General features: G+C 40.5%; 1 protein-coding gene across 13 annotated transcripts in view; it reads left to right on the forward strand.

Annotated features, from left to right (window-relative positions):
* The window catches only part of FOXP1 (forkhead box P1), a 639,921-nt gene that overhangs the window by 462,941 nt on the left and 154,613 nt on the right, over positions 1–22,367 (forward strand). For 10 of the 13 annotated variants that reach the window (XM_017892176.1, XM_017892168.1, XM_017892169.1 and 7 more), the window contains one exon: positions 18,497–18,598. In XM_017892176.1, the coding sequence (XP_017747665.1) occupies positions 18,497–18,598 (102 nt within the window). Of the gene's footprint in view, positions 1–271; positions 716–18,496; positions 18,599–22,367 lie in introns of those variants that run through there. The other 3 variants (XM_017892159.1, XM_017892160.1, XM_017892161.1) reach the window with 1 other exon arrangement.

A 22,367-nucleotide genomic window follows, 5' to 3' on the forward strand; every position in this document is an offset into this window, starting at 1 on the left:
TAGTTTGGTTGATGGTGGAGAAAGAAAATATAAAGGACAGCCAGTCAAAGCCAGATCCAGGGCATATCTCTGGAATACGGGACGATATGTTCTTTAAAAATACATGTGACAAAATCCTCTAAAGTCTGCAAAATCTGAATTTTCTTCTTTTTTTTTTTTTTTTTTTAAAGCATCCTGCCTATGTAAATGTCACCACAAAAATATCTCAAGAGCAGGTTTCCCGAAACCCTGTTGGTGTGTATTTGTCTGCGTGAATGAGCTGTGTTTGGCTAGGGCTTGGTCTAGCCAGGGCACACTGCGTGTGCTGTGTCGCTGCTTGCAGACCTGGAGCGGTTTAGATACGTGTGGCATTAATAGATTTCTTTAAGTGCTAAATGCAACTTTGAAAATTACCTGCAAGCTCCAACTGATCTTTCAACTTTGAAAGTGAAGAATTACTTGAGGAATTCTTGTGGTTTCTTTGTCATTTAGTGAGAGCCCAGCCAGCTACTGTGGAGGCAAACCTCCCTGAGGTTGCCTACAAAGGGCAATGTTCCAGTGTGTTTTCTCTTCGAGTGTGCTTCAGCCGCACAGTACTTCCTGTTTATTCAAACATCTTTTTTACCACTCGGCAACCCCCGCTTCGCAGAAACAGCCAGAACCCATCTACAGCAAGAAGACGGAAATCCAAAGGCAGACAGTACGGGCTCCCTTCGCCAAACTCTTCATTTTCTCTGTAAGTGTCCAGAGAAAAAGAAACATTTTTTTGGTGGGTTAAACTTTTAAACTAGGGATCCGTTCTTGTGCAGACATTCTCCGAAGGGCGAAATAAGATGATCCAACTTGTTTACTGCTTTTTTTCCTCCCCCTTCCCTCCTCTCTCCATCAGAGGCTTTTTTCTTTTTAGAGATTTGAGAGGACCGTCTCCTTCTAACTCCTTGTTTAATTCACTCTTGCTTTCAAATATGTCTTTGGATATAATCAGCGAAGTAAGCAGCCGGGTGGTGTCAGGATAGTTTTATAGGCTGAACGTAGATTGGAACCTCTCTCTGCTTACTGTGACATTGTTTCGTGTTGCCTTCTTTTTCTTCCTGTTATCACAAGTAGTAAGAGAATGTGGGGATGGTTCCTTTGTAATTCTGCATCTACAGAATTGTCCCCTAATGTTTGCATCACGACACCGTCATCATTTGTGAATCAGGCTTGATAATATTTGTACCAATTTCATGCCAATAAAAGTCAGACTGCTGAAACACGCACGGTCATTATCTCATTCATATTCCTATTGTTTCAACGGAGTGGGCTGCAGAGTGAAAGGGAAAGCCTGCCTCACTTTCTGTGATGGTTGTTAACTTTGATGTTGGAAGGCTCTTTTCAAAATTTTCCTTGTGGATAATCAGTATGGCAGGAAAAGCCCTTGGACTTGGGCTGCCTCCTGGCTCTTGAGTAGAAGAGCGATCTAACGGCTCTCTTAGTCCTTTCTGTTGAAATGACTTTTTAAACACATGGTTTGACATTTTTTAAAAAGGTTCCACCTTTTCCTGTCTGTAGTCACTCCTTTTGCCTCTCTCGCCTCCCTCCACACCCCCCTTCCCTGACCCCCAACTTCAGTTTAATTGGTAAGCCAGGTGTTAATATTTCTTTTTTAACTATATAGTGGTCAGGGAATAGACAGGAAATGGAAAATTAGCTCTTTTGATCTTAAGAGAATTGTTATTGCTGTGAGCCTTGTTTGCTAGTCCCCAGACTAAATATTTTTAAAATTTAGTGTCTAAAACAGCATCTATTAGAATAGAGAAAGAAATATGGTCTGGGGCTGTCCAAACCTCTCATAGAAGAAACATTTAAATACATAAAATAATTGTATGTGTGTGCGTGTGCATGTGTGTGTATTGCTATGGCTATGATGGCTTTTTTGAATGTTCAGAAGTTGTTCTCTTTTGCAAGAAAAAATAAGATGTTTGCGACTGCCTTAAGGACAATTTGTTTAACAGTAGGAGTAATTGCAGGGAAAATGGAAAGAGTGACTGAAGGTATTTACTCAGATGTTAGTGTAGGTGTGGGGGCTGAAAACTCAGTGTGGGAACAGTGGGCTGCTTTTCTTGGTATCTCAGTCTATTTGATGACCATCAAATTTCCCAGCTCGCTGGTTTTGTTTTTTCTGGATGGCATGTTTGATTATTTATCAGAAGGGGAAGGGAGTAGCTGAAGCAAATAAACATGTGACCAAGTTCTGTTTTGTTTTCCACTCCGAAAGCCATGCCCTTTAATAGATATACAGAAAATAATAAATGCATTGTTTTATGATAAAAGGAAATTATATGTCTTTTTTTTTTTTTTTTTTTTTTTAAGGCAAGTGAGTTAACCCTTAAGGCTCAGGACGCTTTTTGCCTTCTGAGAATTTGCCAGACTTTTTATTGAGAATTAGCCTATTGCAACTAATGGTTTTATGGAACAGGATTTCCCAGGATTACTTTGTTCATTAGTTTAGCTTTTTCTAGACAGTTCACTTAGGAATGCCTGCCTCAGTAGCTCGACTGTGTGGTTATGTGTGTGTGTTTTAAATCATAATGCCATTGGACAAACCAGTGGCTCTTACCGTTTTGTTGAAGGCTATATTCTGATGTTTAAAGCTAAACATGAATAACTCAACTAAAGGAAAGTATACCATAGTGTCTGTGGCTAGGGTACAACGTAATTTATCAGAGGCCAACATTTTGTCCCTCTCTTTAGAGATGTTAGGCAGGTGCTGTAATACAGAGAGTCTACTTATATGTCCGTGTCCCTCAGAAATACCTTCTAGTCTTTAATATTATGTAACCTATTTCATTATCTTCAAGGTTGTCATTATCTCAAATTGATTCCTCCAGAGGCCAAGGGAAAGGCTCAAATCTATATTAAATTTAGATTTAAAATTTATGTATTTTTTTAAGTTCTCAGGTGGGGTTTGCATGGCTTTGTGAAATCATTCTTAATATGTAGGCATTCACTGAGATATGTGCGCATACTGGCATATTCTTTAAATACGGGAACATGATTTTCTGTAGGGGCTTCCTTACTTCTCCACATCCTGAAGAAGTGATGTGCGTGATTCTAGCACAGTGCCTGGCCCAGTCACATCAAGGCCTATAAATCACAGCCGAAAATCTGTTTCATTGCCTATACTGTTTTGGAATGTGAATTGAAAATATGCACACAGAAGGGATTCCCTCTTCATTGACTATATAAGGGAACGGTGCACCAGAGGCTCAGATACAGCGCAACTTTCACGAGTGTTGCCCTGCAGATAACTGGGAGGTTGCTTTGCTCTGCTTTGCTCTTGAGAGGACAACGATGGAAGCAGTGGCCTTTCCGCCTCTCTCCAAAAGGCAGTTGGGTTGGATAATCATACTTTGTATTTATACAGAGCCCTTTGTCTGTAGAAATCAAAGTGCCTGACTAATGCTAACTTGTTAATATTCAGAACACCCCAGGGACATAGGTAGGCTGCAAAGATTATCCCACTTTTGAGGTGGGAAAATGTCCTGTTGTTAAAATCATTTACAATTTCCGGGTGTGTCTGTATTTATTGCTCATGCTAGACCTGGAAGTGCTATGATCTAGAGATCATGAGAAGCATTTTTTCCTGTGACATAGTCAGCCCTGACCACAGGCAGTCTCATGAGAAAGTGTTTTACCATGAAGAAACTGGCCTGGAAAATATAGCTAGTGCGTGATGTTGATGGTGGTGGGAGGGAGGAGGTGTTGAAGACTAATCGTGCTTAATTTTATTTAGGGTCAAAGGATGTATTTTTTTTAAAAGATACAGCATGGGCTGAAACTTCTGATTTTTGTTTTGTTTCTCTTTAACTCAATATGATGTTGGCAATTTAACTTCCACAAAAATCAAGTTAGTTTGTTCTTTGTGAAGAAACAGATACAGTACTGCTTATGGGCGCTGCAAAGTTAAGTCAGCGGTTGCTCTGTAGTTACATGCTTTGGGGGCAAAAGAATTGAAACATGCTGTTAACCTGGTATGGTACTGTGTGATTCTTCAATTCTGGAGTGCCCTGGGCCTCCTTCCTGGGTTTCTAAAGCGCAGTGTGAAAATTAGGCAAGTGCCATTTACTGTTCAGACTCCTTGGGTTGTTTGGCTCCTTATACTGTTTGTTTGTTGGAACCTGAATATAGAAATTAGATTTGAAACAAATCTCTACTCAAAATGTGCTTTTAATTTCAAAATGTAATTTTCCAAAGACCATACAAAATGATTCCAGTTTTTGCTTAAGAAATATTCTTTTCTTTTTTCTTTCTTTCTTTGTCCTTTCTTTTTTTTTGGGGGGGGGGGGTTGTTTTTTGTTTTCTTTGAGACAGAATCTTGCTCTGGAGGTTGGAGTTCAGTAGTGCTATCTCAGCCCACTGCAGCCTCCGTCTCACGGGTTCAAGCAATTCTCATGCCTCATCCTCCTAAGTAGCTGGGACTACGGGTGTGCACCACCACACCTGGCTAATTTTTGTATTTTTAGTAGAAGACGGAGTTTTACCATGTTGCCTGGGCTGATCTCCAACTCCTGGGCTAAAGTGGTACCCCTGCCTCAGCCTCCCAAAGTGCTGGGATTACAGGCATGAGCCACCGTGCCTGGCCCAAGAAAATTTCTTTTCTTTTCTTTTCTGTATTTATTATTATTTTTATTTTTTGAGATGGAGTCTCGCTCTGTGGCCCGGGCTGGAGTGCAGTGGCGCCATCTCGGCTCACTGTAAGCTCCGCCTCCTGGGTTCACACCATTGTCCTGCCCCAGCCTCCTGAGTAGCTGGGACTACAGGAGCCCGCCACCTCGCCCGGCTAATTTTTTTGTATTTTTAGTAGAGACAATGTTTCACGATGTTAACCAGGATGGTCACGATCTCCTGACCTCGTGATCCATCTGCCTCAGCCTCCCAAAGTGCTGGGATTGCAGGTGTGAGCCACCATGCCTGGCGGAAAATGTATTTTCTTAATCATATCCCCAAATGCTGACAATGTGTCATTGCAGATGATGGTGTCATATTTTTTTTTTATTATTCTCCCAATTCATGAATACATTTTACATATCTTCTACCATGAACTTACTACTTCCATGATCTGTAGTTATACAGCACTTTTCAAAGTCACTTGTTACTTATCGAGTGTGAGGCTCTAGACTATGCACTTTACATGTATCAATTTGACATAGGTACTTTCAGTTCCTCCCATTCTTATTGAGGAAGAAACTAAGACACAGAGAGGTTAACTAGCTTGTCTCAGGTCACACAGCTAGCAAACGGTGGAATTGGCCTTCAGATCCAGACACAATGATTGGTGTGTGTTCAACCACTATGTATGCTGCTTTTGTAGAAATATATTAATGTTTTTCAAAGCAAACTTCTATTTCTTTGTAATTCCTATGATTCTCTCAGGGTCAGTAATTCCCCCAGATTCCCAGAGAATCCTTACTTCTTCATGCCTGGAGCCTCAAGTTCCATCTTATGCTAAACTGTGATTACTGAAGTTCCAAAGATCATCGTCACTTTTCGAGCACAACTCTGTGAACATAACTGTATATCAGATGACCACAGTTTTTTTCAAATTCCCTTTTAAAGAGTTTCTAATTCCGCGACAAGCCAATCAAATCTGTATTTCTTTGCCACCATAAGATGTAATCTTTCTAAAGTTCATTACAAAGTTACCTTTTTGTGTGGCTTAGATTAACCTGATATATTTTTCTATATATGTCTACTTTTTTTTTAATCAGTCATGTCAAGCAAGTAGTTCTAGTTCCAGGTGAATGGAAGAACTCCAAATCCATAGCTCTGTGGATTAGTGGACCTTTTGTATGTGTCGTTCTTGAATATAGTGAAGGGATTCTATCCCAGCTGTGTGAACTTGACCACATTACATAAACTTTCGGTTTATATAAAGCAATTTAGAACCAATTGTAGTTGGGATTCAGTGTTAGTCACCATTTTCTTCATTGGTAGCATCACCACCAGTATCATCATCTCCCCCTAGCTCAATATTTGCCTCTTAGGCAGCCATTCCTGCATTGGGAATTAGCAAGGCATGGGTGAATGTTTGGTAAGAGTCAGAAAGAGTCATATTTGCTCAAGTGCCTTTGCCATTGTAAGAGCCAGGATTCTCAGCTGCATGTCATCTGTGTGACTGCAGATAAACCACGTACCCCTCTTGTCCTCAGTTTGCTTTTTGTACAATTAAAGTTGACTGCCTTAGATCTCTTTGGGTTCAAGAGAGGATGCTGCAAGTTTTCTTAGTGTTTCTATAAAGAGGATGACCAGTGGTTTGAGATCACTGGGAAAAAGGAATCTTTGCTTTCCATTGAGAAAATGTATTCTCTTATGCCTGGGGCAGTGTATTATACATATAGTAATAGTTTTAGTTTCCATTTACTGAATAACTATCATGCTTCAGGTGCTGTGCTAAGGGCTTTACCTACATATGTCACATAATCTTTACAATGTAACCTCTCTGGTCTTGTGTTTCTCTGGGTTTTTTTTTATTTTTTGTTTTTTGTTTTTTTTTTTTTTTTGACACACAGTTTATGATCTACAAGTTAAAGTAACCACAAACATAATGCATGCACCACACACTTGCATACATCATGCTGTATTGTAAGTATCAATTGTAATAGTGATATTTGAAACATTTTTCTATATGCTTTGCATAATAAGTAACACAAATATTTTGGAGTAGGTAAAATAGCTTAACTATTTTAGTTATTTGACATACTTTAAACAATGTGTTTATAGTAAACAATTGTGGTGTTTTTATTTGGGGATTTTTTTAAATATTATTTTTTCCAAGAATTGTTCAGAATTTTTTTCTCTCCAGCGAGAAGAAAAAAAAAATTGTAAGTGTATAACCGCTGAAAAGGCAAAACTGAGAAAGGCCTAACCTGTTAGGCCCAACCTGAAAAGAATTTCTTTTCAGCACTAGGTAATAGACATATGGAGTCCCTCTGTATCATTTCTTTTTTTAAAAAATATAACTTCAACTTTCAATTTAAATTCATGGGTACATGTGCAGATTTGTTACCTGGGTATATCGCATGGTGCTGAGTTTGGGGATATCCCGACACCCAGGTACTGAGCATAGTACCCAGTGGTTAGTTTTTTCACCCTTGCCCACTTCCCTCTCTCTCTCTCCCTCATCTGTTAACTGGGTATAATTTACCTCAAAGAATTGTGAAAAAATAAATAATATAATGGCTCTGCACTGTTTGGTACTTGTCTGGCAATAAACACTAAAAAAATTACAACTTTTAATTATCTTCCTTATCCCCAATGACCAGGGACCAGGGCAGGTTTAATAACACAGTAAGTTAGCACCCATACCATCTCCACCAAAAAAAGAAGAAGAAGAATGTATTTATAGCAGAGTGCAAGAGTCTACAGTGGCTTAAAACAAGAGCTAGAAATCCCACTGGACCTAAAAGTCACGCCGAATGGGTCAGGAGAAGAGATCTCACTTAGATGGAGGTGAAGTGTAAGATACAGGTGTCCGGAGTCATTAACTGTGGCTGGACTTTAGTAAAATTTGGGTAAAAAAAAAGAAAAAGACTTGTGTTCTCTTAGCTCTGCTTTTCTATTATTTGCTTTATGAAAAGTTCCTTTTGAAAAAAATCCAACTTTGGCTTAGCTGAACCAAAGAATGAGGGACTTGTCCAGAATGAGGCTTGAGGAAGAACTGAGAATCAAGGTATGATGGGGACAACATCAGTATTCCAAAAGAAGATGGATGAACTCAGATAACCAGAGAGGTGAAAACACAGTGTGTGAGAGAGCAGAGATAGCTGGACTTGTTAATTCCTTCCTGTCCGCCTGCTTGGAGTTTGCCATCACAACAGTAGAAACACAGGATGCTGCTACAGGGATTCAGAAGCAGGGCTGGTCCCTTGGGTCTGGGGATATCAGGGGACACTGCTGCTTGAAGGAAATGGATTGTGAACAGACTTTTTAGGGAATGGTTGAATTTAGATGAAAAAGATTCTTGGATGCCATGTAAATGTGGGCAAAGAACAGGGAGGGCAGACTTGTAGATGTGGTTATGGCTCACAGAGTCCTGGCCATGGAAACATCTGGTTGAAAAAAAGCAAGTCTTTTGTGTGGGGAAAGGAAGGGAGATTAAAGTTAGAAGGTGTGACACTGAGAAAAGACCCTTCCCTTCATTCTGGAAGCAGAAGGGCCCACAGTGAGTCATGCATTTTTAGCTCCGGAGGTCTGCATAGCCCTTTGCCAAGATTACCCACGGCCATCTTCGGTCTAATCAGTGACCTTGGTACAGTGTGAGTATCAAGTTCTCATGAGACAATGTTTTGTTTTTGTTTTTCCATCCTAGCCACTCTGTAGACTTGTGACCTTGGGCAAGTCACTGAACTGTTTGCCCATTTTAAATCAAGAGTTACACAACTTTCCCCAACTTCCGTTAGAAAAGTTGGGAACAAGAAATAAAATTAGTGTAGAGAGAAACTAACTAGCACAGCGTCTGGTTCATAGTAAACGATCAATACAGTGTTTTTATTTAGTGTCTTAAATGTAGGGAAGTTATCCTGCACTTGTCCCTGTGTTTCTGGATGCTCCTCATTTTTCAAACTGTTATACAGATACAATCTTAGCTATTTTAAATAATGCTTTAAGGAGTGTAAATTAATGGAGAATATTAGGATTTCCCCCCTCCAATCCTAATATTTGATCAATAGTGAGTAGTTCCACACTTTACATTATTAATCTTGTTTGGGCCTTTCCTATATTCCCATTTCTGTTTCTTTCTTTTGTCTTCTATCTGTTGGAATGTTGCCTCTAAATCATTTTTACTCTTTGCTTCTTTGCCCAAATTCAGGCAAGAAAAGGAAGGTACTTTGTGAAGCAAAGCATTCATAGGTGTTAATTGCCTCTTAGGGCATCCCGAGTATGTGTGACTTATAGTATAAGAAAAAAAGGAATACAGCACCATATTTGTTTGAGCAAGAACTGGGTTCAGTGTTACTAGGAAAATCATGGAAAATCCTCCATTATTTTGAGCATAATTCTAGTTAGATTCTTCCACAAGCTTCAAAATTAGCAAGTCTCATTCTGAGGTATGAAAAGATGTGAATCTGAATTATTCATAATGAGAGTTGCTGAGCTGCACCCTCATAAAAGGCAATTGCAAAAAACAGTGGGTTAAATACAGTGAGTTAATAGAGCCTTTTGATTCATTTATCCTTGCATTTGACCCCGATTTTTTTCTACTTTGGGAACCTGGAGGATGGGGCCAACTTATTTATTTTTAAACACAATCTAGTCTTAAACAGAGGGAAAAAAGAGTTTGATGCAGCATCCAACTTAACATTTTAGACATTTTCTAATAAACTTCACTTCGGTTTTACTTCACTGCAATGCTAATGTGGCCTACAGTCATAGCAGCCTAGGCTGTGATCTTGTCAACTCTCATGAGCTAAACAGGCTCAGGCTTGGGCACTGCTTGAATGGAATCCCTCCAAAGACAACTCAGGTGCCGGAGACTTGGTGTAGTGATTCATCGTCTGGCACTGGCTCCAAGAGGAGCAACCAGCCAGTGCCTCAGCAAGGTGGTTATAGGGCCCTATGTTAATGGGAGTAGGAGTATGATGGTGGTGGCTTTTTTTTTTTTTTTTTTTTTAGCTCTTCCAAAAGACTTCAAACAGACTTCCTGACTGTAGTCGTTAAACTTACTACACCTAATTTTGCAAGAGGACCATAGACCATAGATACCCCCCCCGCTTTTTTTTTTGATGTCATGAAGATCCTATGCTTTAGCTTCCTGGCTGGGAAGTATCCTATACGTGCCTTTCAAGTAAAAAAGGTTACTCATAGTTGCAAGCGGATACAGGGTTTGCTGACCCCTTCCTGGGCTTGTTTGGCGGTGGGGTTTCTAGCAGAATGCCACCTCCTATCTAGAGCCTTCGGCATCTCTGTGTGTCCATGTCTCCTGTAGTTGGTGCATGGAATGGCATTTGAACCCACAACAGTAATGCAGACAAATCACGAGGTGGTGCAGGAACACATTTGCGCAATTCTCTTTCGTCCCAGTTCTTGAAGAAGAAAAAGAAGGGAGGGAGGGAAGAAGGAAGGATTTTTTGCCATCTTTTCCTCCCCAAGAAAATATACTCAAATAAATTGGTGACTTTAAAAGAAACAAAAAGCACAATTCCCAAACCTACCTTTGCGGTATTTGTTGAACATTAAAGTAAAAGAAAAGCAAGGAATATACATAATAGGCATCATAGCAATGATAACCACCCTACGTGTAGCTTAAAGAATATAAAATCATGTCTGTAAGTATATGTGAAACCTAACATTGGATGTAGATCTAGAAGAGGTTCAGGCTGGTGTGGGGTGATAAAGTGGTCCAAGTACTGCAGAGGGTGCTTTGGCCTGGCCTTTACCTCTTCCCCACCGTCCCCACACAGAGATGACACTGCCCATGACCCATGATTGTAACTCCTCTGCAGTTAGGACAATGATGACCAGAGAGAACAGTGACTTTTATGTTTCTTGTCCCTTTCCATTTTGACTCAAACACATAATGTTGGAAAGCTGTAGATACGGAGTTGTCTCTGCTCTGATTTTTCTCCATGCCTATCTTGACGTTGTCTCATAAACTTATTTGCAAAGACTGGAACGCTTTTTCAAATCCATGCAAAATGTCCTACCTAAATATCAGCTGTTATTAAATGCTCTGTAAGCATAGGGTAATTTGTCCAGCTGTCGAAACTCTTGAGGATGGATGATGCTACATAGAGCCTTTCCTTTCTCAGCCACTGATTCAAATTCAATATATCCCAGTTGATGTAAGACTTGGCTGTCTACTGCACCTGCTTTTGGGGTTGAGTCAAGTGGATTTACTGCTGGTGAATGTTCAGAGTCCACACCCTTATTTGCAGTATCATAGAGTAGACCAAGCAGTGACTGGTACAAAGAAACTGTTAAAGGCTGTCTGTGAATGGTCATTACCCCCTGTAAGTTTTGTTGGAGGATGTGTTTTGTTTTCTATTTACGACGCCAATAACCTGACTCAATGATTTACTGCAGTGCTTTTGTTCATCCCTTGTGTATCTAATAGTTACATAGTCATAAGAATTGGAATCTTTCTTTGAGCATCTAATATTTTCACAATCACCAGAATCCCTCCATGAGATTAGCTTACTTTTTCCATTGTCTTGTTGTAACCAAGTGCTCTATTTGTAAAATGAAATTTTTTAAAAAGTGTTTGAAGAACCTGTTGCTTTGGAATACTGCTGATTCTGTATGAATACTTCCAGTTCTACAAGCCACTGTCATTTCTTTCTTTTTCTTTTCTTTAAGTCATTTACAGCCCTTAATTCCTTCCTGCACTGGAGTGATTGCTCTGTCTAAAGCAAGAAGGTGATGAAGTTTCCTTGCATACTTAGTCCCAGGTCTTGCTACAGAGTGATTGTCAGATTGTGTTAAATGATCATTGCTTTGGTTGCTGGGGTTGAACAAAGATAGCAAACTAGTTTAGGGGAACCAGGCTCTCTAGAGGGACTCAAAGAGGATGTAGAGGATGAGAAACAGAGGAGAGAATATGACTCCTTTCCTACTAATCTTCCCATGCTGCTTTTCTCTTTTACAAGCTTTTCCTCCCACCCCATATCCACAGTGACTGTTGATTAGCCCATGAAATTATGTGAAAAACAGGTTTGATCTTGAGGGGTGGGGAGAGTCTAGGAAAAGAAATTAGAAGAAGGATGGCTGACTCAGACCAGCCTTTCAAGCTGGAAATGGGACAACTTCTCAGGGCAGACAGGAAATAACCAACTCTCGACTGGCCACCAATAAGGCACGTGCTGTCTTCGTTCTGTGGGTGCTCAGGATCTCATACTGATCTGAACTGCTGTCAGTTGCCTACCAGCAGAAACACATCTTCAAGCTTTGAGGCAAGTTTTAAACAGTTTCAGATCAAAAGCACATGGATGTATTTCCTTTTCAGAACATCAACATTGAATTTGAGCTTAAAGAACAGCTGATTAATAATGTTCTTGCTCCTTGGCCAAACTCTAAAATTATTTTGGGGAACTGATTGAAAGATGTGTTTATATAAGATTCTATCCAATGAAATCTTTGGGGATCTCAGAATACAGATAGCAACCTAAGACGGGGATTGACAGACTTTTCCAGTAAAGAGCCAGATAAGAAATATTTTAGGTCTCAAGGGCCATGTGGTCTCTGTCAAAAGTCTTTGACTCCATTTTGTAGCAGAAAAGTAGCCATAGATTATATATAAGGGGATGAACTTGACTGTGTTCCAATAAAACTTTATTGGTAAATACCAAAATTTGAATACCATATAAGTTTCGCATGTCATAATATAATCTTATTTCATTTTTTCTCAACCATTTAAGTAAGCAAAAACCATTCTTATGTCATGAACTGATATATGACAGATGTACAAAACGGGTGAGAGACTGAATTTGGTCCACGGGCTATAGTTTGCTGGCCCATGACTAGAAACTTTCCAGTTAGTCATATTTTTTGAAGACCTCCATGTGTCAGTGGCTTATCTCAGACCCTGTCACCAAGTGTGTTATGCAAAACATTTTAGAAAGATTTTCTCCTTCTACCAGCTTGCTTTATGTATGTGTGCATGCCTGTTCAAACCATATTTTATATAAACTTGTTGATGTTTCTTAAAATATGGTAGACACGTTTTTGAACATCGGCTACCTTGATAAACATGCTAAACATAGAATTACCTAGCCCCTAAATATAAGCACCTGCTATGATCTTAGAATGTAAATAGCTCAGAAGTTGTAAACATGCTTATGTAAAACATAATTTGTAAATAACAGATGGCGCTTATTTACTAAGAATATGAAGGCACTGATGAGAATGAAGTAATCTTGGACCAATAGAATGGAAGGTGTGTCAAAAATGTCCAGGTTCCCAGTTAATGTGAAAACATGACCTACCAAACCAGCAGTGAAAGGAACATCTCACTGGCTCTTGAGTTCTGAGAGCTGGCCATGGACCATGGCATGCCAGCCATTGGGCAGTTCCAACCCCTTATGCAGATCCAGGCATAGATGGGAGACTAGTCAATCCACAGTTGAGATGAAAGTGATGTGTGCCTGCCCCCTACTCCCCCCGCCCCACCTACTTCTTCTTTTAGCTCAGAGAGCCACTTATTTTAGTTTGAAGGAAAATAAATGTGAATGTGTGCAACTGGGCTCTAAGTGCCTTAGTTTTATCATTCACCTCCGCTCTGTGACATCCTCAAACTGTGTCTTTCCTGTAACCCGAGCCTAGCATGAAAATACAGGACCAGGTTATCCAGTGCCAGGCAATTGTCACATCTGTTACAAAGGAAGTGTTGACTCAACCCAGCCCAGGAACCACCACCAAGAGTAAAAGGTCTCCAGAGATGGGATTGGACCTTTTACGTTATTTACATTAGCAGTTGATCTGGAACTTGAGTCAGAGTTGATCCTTGCTTCTTAAAAGAGAAATTCATTTATTTGTATCTTTTCTGTCTCTCTCTTTCTGCCGCTTGCCCTCTCCTTTCTCCTTTTTCACCCTTCTCTCTCCCTGTCCCATAAACTCAAACACATATCCACACACATTCTGTATCCAGAGAATCTAATTTTATCTTCAAACAATATATCCTAAGGGACTTTTCTCTAATTGTGATTGAGATATTGTTATAAGAATAAGAAAAGCCCATTCTCACTCCTCAATTGTATTGGAATAATCTCTGGCCTGGCACTGTGACTCACAGCTATAATCCCAACACTTTGAGAGGCCAAAGTGGGAGGATTGCTTAAGCCCAGAAGTTTGAAACCAGCTGGGGCAACACAGTGAGATCCTGTCTCTACAAAAATGAAAAAATTAGCTGGGTGTCGTGGCCCATGCCTGTAGTCCCAGCTACTCAGGAGGCTGAGGTGGGAGGATTGCTTGAGCCCAGGAGGTCAAGGCTACGGTGAGCCGTGATTGTGCTACGGCACTCCAGCCCAGGCAACAGAGTGAGACCTTGGCTCGAAGAAAAAAAAAAAAAAAGATTATCTCTGGGGTTTAGGCAGTGGAGTTGGAGATGAAGGACATAATCTGTTCTGATCACATAACAGGTAAAAATGGTTATCAAGTCATCATCTACAGGAAACATGGTGAACATAGGTCTCTGACATAGTTTCCAAAGGGGATCCCATCAGTCATTGCACATTTTTCACTGTCCCACACTGAACATTATAATAAGTGTTTTTTTACTTTTTACAAATCATGGATGCTGGATATTTATATTATAATGCCCAGATACATAGTGTTAAACACTAAGGATTTATTGCCTCTCCTTGCATGTGACAATTTAAAATCTAGACCACAGTAATTTATATATCATGGAAAGAAAACACCTTTTATTGGTTGATTTCAAAGCATGTTATAGGTTCTGTTCAGTTAGGTTTTAAAACTCCTGCTGAGGCCTAAGGCAATTTTTAAATGGATTTTAATTTGGGGAGGATATGGATAATAATTTGTTCCTACTCTGTTAATATACTCATGATAAAGCTGGGGAATTATTGTGGGATAATTCATAGCAATTCATATCCAAATGAATTATTCTCTGCACTAGTGTTGTCTCTCCATCCCAAATATTTAAAGTTATTTTACCTGTGTTTATTCATTTGGGGGCTGAAATTTGGAAGCCAGTTTGCACATCTTTATCTTGTGGTGTTCTCTGTTCAGTAGGTCGGCTACAGTTTCCCTTGGGTTCACACAAATTTGCAAACCTTTTCCCCCTGTGCTTGTATCTTGGATTATCGTCTTTAGTGGGCCTCTGTTTGAGATGGTGTGAAGAGGCTGGGGTTTGCAATACGATTATTTAAGTTCATGTACCCTATATTGGGTCTGAAAAAAAAAAAGTTATACATGACTTTTTTACCCCCTTCAAACCAGAAAAATTAAATCTGCGGATCCTGGTAGCTAATTTTGAAATGTGTGATCATTCTGTAGAGCCAGCTCAGTAAGCATTTGTTGAAAACTTAGGTTTAAGTTCTATACTTTCCTTTGCTTATGTACATTTATGAGACCATGCTCATATAAGAATAGTTTTGTGATGGCCGTACACGATAGCTCATGCCTGTAATCCCAGCACTTTGGGAAGCGAAGGCGGGCAGATCACTGAGGTCAGGAGTTTGAGACCAGCCTGGCCAATATGACAAAACCCTGTCTCTACTAAAAATACAAAAACTAGCAAGGCATGGTGGCAGGTGCCTGTAGTCCCAGCTACTCGGGAGGCTTGGGCAAGAGAATTGCTTGAAACCAGGAGGCAGAGGTTGCAGTGAACCAAGATTGCACTACTGCACTTCAGCCTGGGCAACAGAGCAAGATTTTGCCCCCTCCTCCCCCTGCCAAAAAAAAGAATAGTTTTGTGTGTATGTGTGTATGTTTTTCTTAAAGACACTTTGCTGAACTGAGGAGTTGACTATAGCTGCTCTGAGACTTGACTATTTAAAAATTGAGGCCGGGTACAGTGGCTCACACCTGTAATTCCAGCACTTTGGGAGGCCGAGGCAGGTGGATCACCTGAGGTCAGGAGTTAGAGACCAGCCTCGCCAACATGGCAAAACTCCATGTCTACTAAAAATACAAAAATTCACCGGGTGTAGTGACACATGTCTGTAGTCCCAGCTACTCAGGAGGCTGAGGCAGGAGAATTACTTGAACCCGGGAGGCAGAGGCAAGAGAATTACTTGAACCCGGGAGGCAGAGATTGCAGTGAGCCGAGATCTCACCACTGCACTCCAGCCTGGGTGACAGAGTGAGACTCCGTCTTCAATAATAATAATAATAATAGTAATAAAAAGTGAGTGCCTGTTCTCCCAGTATTTGGTGGAGTATAAGTTATATAGAGTCTTCATTACTTTGTTTTTCTTTGCTTGCTTTATTTTAGTGTTAAATGTGTGTGTAACCTTTCTCCTCTTTCCCACCATATTTTTCTCTGCACTGTCATCTACAGTCCCTCTCTCTGCCTTTCCAACTAGCAACCAAACCCTTCTTTGCTGATCAGTCTATTATTCTGAGAACTCTGATGATAGCACTTAAAATATATAACAGTTCCCTTTCTACATTAAAAAGCCGTAAAACCTTCATGTGAAATAACTAAGGGAACATATATAGTAGGAGAAGAGGCTTTTGCTCCTGCAGATACCTTGCAAAGGGGACTGGGACTATTTTTCTTATATGATATAAATGAAATCTTCACTCTGCCCACTTTTACACCTACGCATGTACTGAGCGTCTCCAAGGAGACAAGGAAACCCGGAGTCCAGTGATGGTGAATCCTCCCTGAGACAGCAGGCTAGAGTCTCAGGCAACTCTCCCAGGCGTCTTGGCTTCCAGATGCCCCACTCAGACAGCCCCTTTTCTCCAGGCTCTTCCAGGCAGGCCTTGTCGAATCTGTCTCTCCCTTCACAGCTGAACTAGCCCGTGCATTACATCTGAAGGGCTGGTCGTGGTGAGTTCAGTAGGCAGAAGGCCTCCCTGGGACACGGGGGTGGACGCAGTAGGGAGGTGGGATAGCAGGGTTCCACTTTTCTCGTGGTCTTTTCTTTGTCACTTATCTATCAGTGCTTATGTTTGTCAGCTTCCGTTTGCACCTCTTAAACACAAAGGCGCCACTCAACCTTACACAGTGTCTTAAAAATATTATGTGTTACAACTCTAGTTATGAGCACAGTTCAGTGAGCGTGTCCTTTTAGGAGAAGCACTGTTCTTGCACATTCCATGTTTTTAGGTGTCTGCTCATGAACATTAATCCTCTAGACTACTCTGTTTTCTCTTTCTTCTGAGTTCAATGCACAGGGACACCCAGGCCCTCTTACCTCTCTTCCATTACACCATTGTCCCTATAACTTTTCTTGTAAATATACATGTTATTTTCTTATATAAATGAAGTACCTGTTCCTTTTTAAGGAACACACTACCATCATAAGTCCGTTATGCTAAGTTTGTAAGACTATTGCCTCAGGTCCTTTTGATGTATTGATGACATCTATGTGTGCCTCTTCTTTGATGCACAAATAATTTGGTTACCGTATAGAAATTATTATTCATATAAGAAGAAGTCTCATTTTGTGTCTAAACTCTAAGCACATCATTTAATGAGCATTCTTGACATCTCTGCCATGTTCTCTGCCGTTCTTGGTTCTCAGCTGCATTGACTCAAGTAAGCCAACTTTTCATATGACTTTCTAGCACAATATCCTCAAACTTCAGTTTTCTGTTGCTGATCCTACTGCCATCTTTGGAAAGGTGTGTGGCTAGCCATTATTCCTGTTCTGAATTCTTTGGCAGTGAATGTCTTCGTGGGAGTTTATCGATGACATTATTTTTTTCTTTTTTACTTGAACTTTTATTTATTTTATTTTATTTTGTTTTTTGAGGTGGAAACTTACTGTGCTACCCAGACTGAAGCGCAGTGGTGCTATCTCAACTCACCCCAACCTCCGCCTTCTGGATTCAAGCGATTCTCCTGCCTCAGCCTCCCAAGTAGCTGGGATTACAGGCATCTGCCACTACACCCAGCTGATGTTTGTATTTTTAGTAGAGACAGGGTTTCACCATGTTGGCCAGGCTGGTCTCGAACTCCTGACCTCAAGTGATCTGCCCACCTCAGTCTCCCAAAGTGCTGGGATTACAGGCGTGAACCACCACGCCCAGTCTTGAACTTTTAAAAAGATTTGTCAGTCATATGTTAAACATTTTAGAGGACTCTTCTGTTTTCTTCCTGCTTTATCTCCAATTCATACTACCTCCCCAATGTCTACCTTTAAGGAAAAACCTTCCCATATTGTAAGTCTGAGAGCGTCATTTGTAATAAACATAACCAGTTTTATTCACAGATACATAACGTTCCTCTTTAAGATGACTAGAGATCAGATTTGCCAAATTTTCCTCTCTGATTTCTATCAGGGTCATCCTAGGTATGTCTCATCTGTTTCATCTTCCTTCCTAGATAGCCTAACCCATAGTGTATACTTTTCCTGTGATCCACCACTTAGCTGTTTCTCTTGATTTGGACTCAGATCAGGTGAAAGTATTACTTTCAACTTGAGTCCCCACATTTCCCCAAGAAGAATTGAGGGGGGGTGAAGGTGATCCTGGAAAGGGCCCTGTAGTGTCTCCCAAGTTTTCATCTTTGCCCGGGTTCCTCCTAGTGTCTCTGTCATCTTTCTTCAGAGTCCCAATCACTCATGGTCTTACATTTCATGTCAGATCTGTAGTAGGAATAAAGTGTCTGCTTAGATGCCTGTGGAACTGTGGATGAAATTGGCCAAGTCAAAGGAAACGTAAACAGATTCTGGAAATTTTTCCAACTAAGACTGGTGGGAAGTTTCGTTTGCTGTTTTCATTTGCCAGGAAATAGGAAAGTCAGGACCCAGTCCCAAAGCGCACTTCCTGGAATCCTTTTTTATGAAGAGTCCCCTGAACCTGTGTAGTAACGCAAAGGATTTTCATCTGTTTTTCCTTCCAGGCACTTCAGGTGGCAAGACAGCTCCTTCTTCAGCAGCAGCAGCAGCAGCAAGTTAGTGGATTAAAATCTCCCAAGAGGAATGACAAACAACCAGCTCTTCAGGTAACAATTCTTTTTCTTTTTAAATTGACATTCTACCCTTTGGGATAACTGATAAGCAGTTCCGGAGTGGATTGTGTTGAGCATTGCAAATCATGTAAGAAAATCTTCTGTGGAAAGTACATTTTTGGTTTACCAGCAGGGTATAACATTTTGGGGAAAATGTGTGTTTGACCAAAAGTTTTATTGTCAGGCGTAAGATCTCCTGATCAGTGAATATAATAGAAGGATAAGGAGTTGCAAGTGTTGAGTTGCTGATAGGCAGTGTAGGTTACCAATGAGAAAAGTTCATAGTACTCAGAATTGTCACCACGTTCTCTTATGTTGGGTCTGGAAATGGGATAAACACACACAGACACACACCTTACTTTAGTGTAGTCATCCTCAATAGGGATGATTACCTCCCCCCCCACCCCCGACCAGAGGACAAGGGGCAATGTCTAGAGACGTTTTTGTTGCCATAACTAGCAGGGCAGAGGTGTTGCTGGCATCCAGTAGGTACAGGCCGGGGATCTTACCAAACATCCTGCAATGCACAGGACACGGCACATTGTGATTCATCCCAGAATGTCAGTAGCATCAAGAACTATGACTTGGCCTGAGGAGGATGTGGTACTTTTAATATTATGTCTTGTAATGATTCCAATATATACCCAATTCTTCAGTGGATATGTTCAGAATGTTTCTAGGTCATAATTTTTAAGTGGCAAGAAATTTTTATGTAAAGATACAAAACTGGTTGTTCTAGCAACTTCTGATTTCAGGCACGTTGAAGGCAAGGGGTTAATGGAGTAGAAGAAGGAGTAAGTTTATAAAAATCTAATTTGGGGCTGGGCATGGTGGCTTACACCTGTAATCCCAGCACTTTGAGAAGCTGAGGCAGGCGGATCATTTGAGGTCAGGAGTTTGAGACCAGGCTGGCCAACATGGTGAAACTCCATCTCTACCAAAAATACAAAAATTAGCCAGGCTTGGTGGCGGGTGCCTGAAATCCCAGCTACTAGGGAGGCTGAGGCAGGAGAATCACTTGAACCTGGGAGGTGGAGGTTGCAGTGAGCCAAGATTGCACCACCGTGCTCCAGCCTGGGTGACAAGAGTGAAACTCCATCTCAAAAAAAAAAAAAAAAAAAAAAAAAAATCTAACTTGGATTTTTGACTCAAAGTAGAAAATTGTAATAGAAATTTCAAAGAAACTTGAATCAGGGTCTTCATGCTCACATTTAAAAGAGGGCACTTGGCACCCGGGTCCTAAGTGGTTCAGACTACTTTCGTAGCTGAAGGTGGGCATCCCTGTCACAGGAGGGGACAGAATCTGTAAGCGGTAGCTGATAGGTGTATAACTTGGTGCCAATTAATTGGATAATGAGGTCAACTTAAATTCTAGCTTGTGTTTACTTTTCACAGGTCAGGGTGAACCACAGCCTGTTCCCAGATTATCCGCAAAGATCAAACTGACCTTGACCAGCAAGTTCTAGTTCTTCTACATGTACTTGGGAAACTCACTTTCCAGAGAGAGTTCAGCACTATAATGACACTTTATTGGAAGAGTTGACAATGTGCCTTGTTTACTAACCCTTCTGTAAATACTTATTTGGTAAACCGTCACCAGACCGTGTGCCTTGGAATGCATGCACATGCAGGGGACATTTTTAATGAGGTATAGTGCCATTGAGGGCCCATGTCAGGTGCTATAAGAAGTGCTTTGTTGTGCAGATGTCTTAAGAACAGCTCTGGAGGATGAAATATGACTATATTGACCTTTCAGCTGTGAGCTTATTTGTCAGGATTCAAATAAGTTGAAAGGATCAAACTGAACAGTTTCCGTAGTCAGACTGGGAATTGTGTTTCAGAGGTCAGCAGCGGAGGCCACGTTGCAGATTCCATAACATAGCCAATTGTTGGTACATATTAAAGTACTGGGGCATCTCCTGTGGACAGAGACACAATTAAAATTCTAATTTATTAATGTATACAGGGAGCTAGCCCAGCCTGTCACTCATTGATTCAAATGATGGTCCATTCTTTTTGCCTCCCTCTTGGAGCTCTCACAGCCTTAAAAATACCCCGAGTTCTCTTGAATTCATCAGACCTCAAGTGCATTGGGAAAATGAAAATATATTATTGGGGGGAAAATCTTACACATAGTAGAGCTTTGGTTAGAGATAATAAAAAAAAATACACACATACACAATCTGATCACAGTGCTCTTCAGTATTGAATATCATTTGTGATTTTTTTATGGTAGAATTATTTTCCCTCATACTTGCTTTTTAAAAACATATGGCATTTTTAGGTAACTTCTTTTCCAAGATGAACGAAGTTCCTTGAGGGCTAAATATAAGAAGTAAAGTTTCAGGGGATTTCCTTTTGAGGGCTCTTTTTCTTCTTGCCTGTTACAGGGTTTTAGCCACCATGCAGAAGAGGATGATATAGAGGGCTTCATTTTCTTGGCAAGGACAGTGTCAAAACCAACCTCACACATTCTGCTGAGCTCTTCAGTCTGTATAAAAAGTGGGGGGAGAAGGGGTAATCTTGAATGCTGGTTTTGGTAAAGAAGATGTCTTGATTTTTTTTCCTACCCCCCAAGTAGAGGAGTTGACAAGCAGAGAATTTAGATGAGCTTTAAGATTTGGCCGGGGGAAAGAAATCTAAAGGGTTGGTGGACTGGTGTGTGTGTGTATCATAGACAATTGCTGAAGGACCCCTCAGCTGCCTGAGAGGGTCATGCACATTCAGTAAGCTTTATTAGGTTGGCTGGCCTTCCACAAACAGAGGAGAAATTACTATCCTAGGCCACATGGTATATTATCTCATTATAAAAATATGCATATAGACTTGGTGATTCACAGAAGGAATAACCTTCATATTTAAATATATCTTGCCGTACTGCATCCTCGCTGAGGCATCTCCGCCGGAGTGGCTCTGAAATGAAAGGGAAATCCTATAGCAAATCTTAACAGTGCTCATCTCTGATCTTCTCACCCTTCATAACTACACCGAGAGACCGATTTTAGCAAATTTCAGATCTTCTGCATAGAGGAAGGCTTGACAGGGAAGGAGGATTTGATCTGCTGATAGCTTGAGGGGGGGAAAAAAAAAGAAACCCAAATCCCCAAATATACTGTGACTCATATTTTAAGCATATCTCACACTTCCCTGCTTTATGTTTGGCAGCGCTCTCTGGTTTCACAGGCTGATGATACCAACAAAAGAAAATGGAAAGTTAGAGGAGGCTATAAGTGGTTACTCGATAGAGATCATAAAATGTAGTCAAACATCACCAATTTGGTCTAATTTCAGGGAGATGAGAGTAAATAAGAGAGAAATGCCGCTCTTTGCAGATCCACATACTGAACCAAATCTGAGCTGGTCACATTCTTGGATGATGTGGTTTATTAATGAAGGCATTAATCGGGCATAGACATTGCTTCTAAAGTTCTTGAGAAATATTCTACTTAGTAACTGAAATTATCTTTTTACTTAGTCTGTTCATTTGCTTTGCAAATTTTTTTATGAATGATACAAATGAAAATTGAAAATTGGCCCCATCATAAATTCAGAATCAGAGTGATCTGAATTAATTAAGTGCAAGTTGGTGATCATTTCCAAAGCAGGCTGGGCATGGTGCTGGTGTTCATAGGATACAGAACTGTTGAAGAGACAGACCCTGCCTTCAGGAAGCTTATGAGTTGTAAACAAATTAATGTTTTGCTGCAAAAAGAAAATTACAGATAAGTAAAAATAGTAGGCTCTTTTTTTTTTTTTTTTTTTT

Source organism: Rhinopithecus bieti, unplaced genomic scaffold, assembly GCF_001698545.2.
Source record: "Rhinopithecus bieti isolate Rb0 unplaced genomic scaffold, ASM169854v2 scaffold_21542, whole genome shotgun sequence".
NCBI lineage: Eukaryota > Metazoa > Chordata > Mammalia > Primates > Cercopithecidae > Rhinopithecus > Rhinopithecus bieti.